At 43.5% G+C, this 6,000-nt stretch overlaps 1 protein-coding gene across 2 annotated transcripts in view; it reads left to right on the top strand.

Annotated features, from left to right (window-relative positions):
- The window catches only part of BTBD2 (BTB domain containing 2), a 53,983-nt gene extending 48,235 nt beyond the window's left edge, over positions 1–5,748 (top strand). For both annotated transcript variants that reach the window (XM_088452943.1, XM_088452944.1), the window contains exon 9: positions 1,209–5,748. In XM_088452943.1, coding sequence (XP_088309069.1) covers positions 1,209–1,370 — 162 coding nt within the window. In that variant the 3' untranslated portion in view covers positions 1,371–5,748. The remainder of the gene's footprint in view (positions 1–1,208) is intronic.
- The last annotated feature ends 252 nt before the right edge of the window (positions 5,749–6,000 follow it).

Consider the following 6,000-nt stretch of genomic DNA (forward strand, 5'->3'; position numbering starts at 1 on the left):
ATTTTATCCCTAGCTCTCCCCCTAGTGAATACGCCTAACGCTTACTGGTGGCATTCTAAGAATGGCAACATTTCACATGATGACATTTCAGATGTTGACATTGTGAACATGTTGACATTCTAAGGATGTCTAATTGTGACACTGTGGTGTAGACATTATGAATGTTGCCATGATAACTGTCAACCAAGTGACCGGAATCTGAAAATGGCAACTAAATGTTAAGAGGGATTATTGAGCTAGATTTATTTACACTAAAGAATAAGTGGGTATGACATACAGATGTGTCCTCATATACCTAGCCTCAATAAGCCATGCTGTGCGAGTGAACTGCGCTGACCGGTTTAGCGTCTTTAATTTGCTTGAATATGTGTCTTAGTTGCAACGCAATGCAAGAAAACTGTTGCAAGTGACAGCACTGATTAATTTGATATGTGACAATTGTATATCCGAGTCACAAGTGACCTGGCACACTGAGAAGGGCTGTTTTGACTGCGGCAATAGTGTATGAGGACATGGGCAGCACAGATGTAATGGTTATCATTACTGCCTCACAGCACTGAGGTCATGGGTTCGATACCCATTACCACCTAACTGTGTGTAGTTTGTTTGTTTATTCTCCCTGTGTGGGTTTCCTCCGGGTGCTCCAGTTTCCTCCCAGACTCCAAAAATATACTGGTAGGTTAATTAGTTCCCAGCAAAATCAACCCTAGTGTGTATGCATGTGTGAGCATGTGATAGGGAATATAGATTTAAGCTCCACTGGGGCAGGGACTGATGTGAATGGACAAATATTCTCTAAAGCTCTGTGAAATGTGTGTGCTATGTATAAATAACTGGTAATAACTAATAACTGTATTAATGTCCCATGTAAGATATTTTGACAACCTCTTAACAGTTCCCACAGAGAAGCAGCTGGAAGAAAATAAAGAATTGTCCAGATTAAATTGTGTTCTTTACTTTAACCACTGTGAAGGCCCACATTAACCATTATTTGCTAATTCTACAGATGCAAAACTAGATTTGAAACATTTCAAGTAAAACCTACAGGGCTACTGCCACTAACATATGTTGTGTTGAACTACAATATTGTCCGATTGCCAGGAAGGAATTGACATGCCATCTCTCGTGTGTTTTGCATGCATGAAATTTTAAATACACAAAGTTCATTTGTGAGCTGTAGTAAAGTACTTCCTGCTTCTGTATTTCAGGGTCCGGATTCTCACTATGGTACAAAAGGACTGCGGAAAGTTATACATGAATCTCCAACTACTGGCGCCAAGACTTGTTTCACATTTTGTTATGCAGCAGGCAATAACAATGGGACCTCAGTCGAGGATGGACAGATTCCTGAGATAATCTTCTATACATAGGCTGGATAGAAGCTCTTACGGAAACGATAGAAGGCCTGCTGTCCTTCCCTTTGAATACAGCAAAGGGGAAAGATCTGGATGGATTCAGGAGGCCGGTTCATGTGCCTAGCATAGGGCACCTTTACAGTGGGGATGGGAAAAACTGGCATAACATTTTCATTGGGTACTGTGCTCCTGTGTAGTACTGCCATCTATCCCACACTTAGCAAGTCATCAGCTTTTTGGCATGGCTAATAAACATTACCATTTGCCTGTTCCTCATCTCAGCCAGGGACTTGTTCAAAGCCAAAAAAAAATGAGCTTAAGCCTTCTGTGCCATCTGAGTAAACCATGCTCCATGTAAGTAGTAATCCTGCAGCCTCCAGTGCTAGTGGTGTTTCTAGCCTTTACGTGTTAGGAGAAGAGGCAGGAGAATGAGTAAACAATTGTCTTCAAAATTGTTGTTTATTTGGAGAACAAGTAGAAAATATCAATACAAAAAATATATATAAATATAGAATATTTTTCCGTCTATAGTTGAATGTGGTGTAGTGCTTTGTCTGGGCTGTTAGTCTTGTTGACACTGCTCCTCATGGTCCACGCAATCTCACAAGGAGCTGGATGACTTGGGGCTAATTTTGGTCAGGCAGTGTGTGTGGTTTTCTTTTACTTCAACATCCTTCATTCATGTTGCATCACCTTGCTGCCATATCACATGACAAGGCATAATGTTATAGGCCCCCCTGGGATATATAAGCCATTTTTGTTAAAATTGGGACAATCTACTATTCTAAGCACTTTGTTGTCTCCTGAGAGACTCCTGACTATAGATGTAGCTTGCAGTCATAATGGTCATTACTGCTAATTTTACCATGCCCCTTCACCAGGAATTGGTTACATTTTCACTCTTCCTGCTCATCTGATCTCCCAGTCAGCCTTTTTTCCTCAAACCAATATTTTAATTTTGTTTACCCACTAGTCTTCATCCATATTTCTGTTTGTTCTGCATGTTGCAATCACTCCTCCCCTCTTCATTATCACAATTGCAGCATTTCTGAGCTGTATAGCACTAAGCACTTTGCCACAAATCATTATATCACACTTCTTTCTTTGTCTGGCATTGCCTAGTTATGTGGCATTGCACTCATATCGGATATCCAGCTTGCAGCAGGATGCACTCCACTATATACCAATGTCCATATTCTCAAAATGGTTTTATCATTGTATCAGTTATTGCTTCTGTGAAGGACCTCTAACATTTCAGTTACTCGTAAATCAGCACTTTGATTTTGTAGATTTCAGCTCTCTCATGCCGTCTTCTACATTGATGCTGTCCACTTGTTCCATATGTTGAACCACATATACTTATTCATACCAAGAATAAGGGGCTTTTTGGTTACTTACCATTGAATCCTTTTCTCTGAATCAGGCAGGGGGACACTGGACCATGGGACTGCCAGGAGCTGGCTCCTACCAAATTCTGGAACTTTTAACCCAAGCTCCTCCCCTCTGCAACCCCATGACTGCAGTACAACTTCAAAGTGCCTGGTAAGGAGAAGCAGTAAGTCTGTGAAACTATTATAACAATAACCAAATTAACGGTACTGCAGGGACCAACGTTGTCAAAAGTACCACGCAACACGACTGAGCGTGAGGGAGGGAACGCAGTGTCCCCTCAGCCTTATTTTGAGAAATGGATTCAACGGTAAGTAACCAAAAATCCCCTTTTCTCCTTCATCAAGGCTGGGGGACACTTTACCATGGGACGTTCAAATGCCGTCCTCGGGAGGGAACGCTCAGGTTGCCTGACAGGAGAACTGTACGCCCAAAGTGGGCGTTGCCGGAGGCAAAAACATAAAACCTGTAAAAACGTGTGGACAGAGGACCAGGTAGCTGCGCGACAGACCTGTTCAGCTGAGGCCTCATGGCGTGCCGCCCAGGAGGTCGCCACCACCCGAGTAGAATGAGGCAGGTGTCGGTTGCTCTGCTTCAGAATAGGCCCAAGAGATGACAGAGCATAGCCATCTTGCAATGGTCTACTTCGTGTCCGGCCAGCCACGTTTCTGAGCATCGTAGAGAGTCCGTACTACGTAGTGCAGAAGTTCTGTCCAAGTAGATCCGCAGGGCCCGGATGACGTCCAACAATGTCGGATCATCCCAGTCCAGGGAAATCTCCGATGGGGAAAACGCTGGAAAGACAATTTCCTGGTTTAAGTGGAAAGCCGAAACAACCTTTGGTTGGAACGAAGGAACTGCTCGGAAAACAGCCCGATCATCATGGAAAATGAGGAACTGTGGTTTGCAAAACAAGGTCCCCAACTCAGAGACCCGCCAAGCAGAGGCAATGGCCATAAGGAAAACCAATTTCCACGTGTCAAATCTAAGGTCCACGGAATCCAAAGGCTCAAAGGGAGCCTGTTGAAGAGTAGAGAGGACCAAGGTCAGATTCCACGGAGCCACTGGCGGCTGAAACGGATGTTGAACCCGCAACACTCCCTGCAAAAACGTCCGAACCTCTGTCCCTGTCCTCCCGCAGTGGCATACGCGATGGCTGCTTCAGAGCCCAGCAGTTTCTTACGCAGTGAGAAATTGTTTCTCGGGAGCCTTCCAACTGCAGCCTTGGAGCGGGGGGGAGCTAGCGTTGGTAGGTTCCGCCCCCCCAGTGATAGCTGCAGCCTCCTTTTGCCAAGTGTTACTCCCCTCTGCGGAGAGAACACTGCCTGGAAATGGGCGGCCTGTATCTGGCGCTCTCCCCGTAGGAGCCGCCCTCTCGCACAGCCCGGCAAGATGGCGCCACCATCCAGGACAGCGCTGACCCCTACGCCCTCTACCAGGGTGCGGGTGTGCACTGTCCCCTGGCCCAGGCGGTCTCTGGTGGGACCGGAGTACTATGGGGATGCCGCTGGTTAGTAGAACTTGGGAAAAAAATTACAAATAAAATAAAAGAAACCCTATGCTATGCTTCTAAAAACGTGCCTTACTCCTCCGACACTTAACCTACACTGCAGTCATGGGGTTGCAGAGGGTAGAAGTTTGAGTTTAAGTGCCAGCTCCTTGCAGTCCCATGGTCCAGTGTCCCCCAGCCTTGATGAAGGAGAAAAAGTATTCTATAGATTTGTATGTGTAAAGCAGGAGCACACTACTTTTAGGGTTTCTGTTTCGACAGTTATCAAACATTTGGACTCTAGGGTCTCTGTTTGGGCATCTCATGTTTATCTTCGGTTATATAAATAGCTGATCTTTTCATATTTTGCTAACATCTGTTAATTGATTTGGCACAGTTAGAGAAAAGCATTGGTCTTTGAGTGGTAATTGCTGTGAGGTCTCATATCCCAGATGCTGGTTGCTATGCTGACCATGGAGTGTTCAATCTTCGTGTTCCACAGAACATTGTATTGGGGGACTGGGAGAGCTGTGTATGAGTGCATGCGGTGTGCTAAGCATGTTACATGGCAACCCATCTCTTTAGTAATTGTTGGCAACTGTCAGAGGACCCCACAGTAAGTGCATACTGGTCTTTTACTCATATTCTCATGTATCCATAATTAATTATTTATTTTAAATTGAGACACCCTTTTAACCATAAAGAATAATTTCATACCCTAAGTATATCCCAGTCTGTCTGATAAAAGGCCAGGTATTAAGGTGTGAGGGAGGTCCAGCGAGGCATGTGGCACTATCCTCACTCCCCTGTGGGATACATTTGTTTCATGTTTGTGTGTTTTCTTTTTTCTCCTGACCGTTTTTTCCATCATCAATATGCTGGCAACAGACACAGAATACATTGTAGACCCACTAGGTAGCTAGTAATTGGCCTGATCAAGCCACAACACAATTTTTTGTTTTAAGAGTCGGGGTGAAAATAGTGACTCTCTATCTTCTATTGCAATCTAAAGAGCGAGCATGTGGCCGATGCTCGCATTAATCTGTACAGCTGGCCGTATACAACGTGTCCTGCACAATTAACAGTAAGTGGCTTGTGTTCACATTCTGGTAATTGGACACATGACCGCATTGCACATAGAGGAGCGCTTGTGTAGAATTATCAAGCTTTATTTCCAACCTTCTCTGCTATAACATATCACTTCAATGTTTCAAATCACAATTACATTGGGACCTCTGCAATAAGGAAATCTTCTCCATGCCAAAATACTTCCCAGTTTATTTTAGAGTATAGAGCGTCTAATGCTTTTTCCCATTCTTTATCATTATTCCTGAATGTACATATGTTGGAATTACCTCCCCCTCTTATTTACTTTATTTCTGTCTATTACAAACACCAAGCTCTATATTCTGCATCTTGAATGTATTAAGGTGTCCTTACACCACTCTATGTACACTCCCACCTTACCCTGCTTCTCACTTTGTAAATAGAAAATGAATAAAGACATATAATAAACATAGTATTCTGTTTTAATTTGGAAATTATAGCTGTCTTGCTAAATGTATTACAAGCAATGATAAGCTGTGTTTATTCAGTTTTTCCTATGGAAAAAACAGCAAAAAGAGAAGTTTTCCATGTCTGTTCCCTTAGTTGCTCTAATGTTGGTGCAGCCCTTAAAATTTACCCAACTACGATAACCAGTTTGGCGACTAAAATCAGACATCGAATACAGCACACTTTGAATTCACTATCCCCAGGGATACAAGT

Source organism: Taudactylus pleione, unplaced genomic scaffold (assembly GCF_031769625.1).
Source record: "Taudactylus pleione unplaced genomic scaffold, aTauple2 ptg000560l, whole genome shotgun sequence".
NCBI lineage: Eukaryota > Metazoa > Chordata > Amphibia > Anura > Myobatrachidae > Taudactylus > Taudactylus pleione.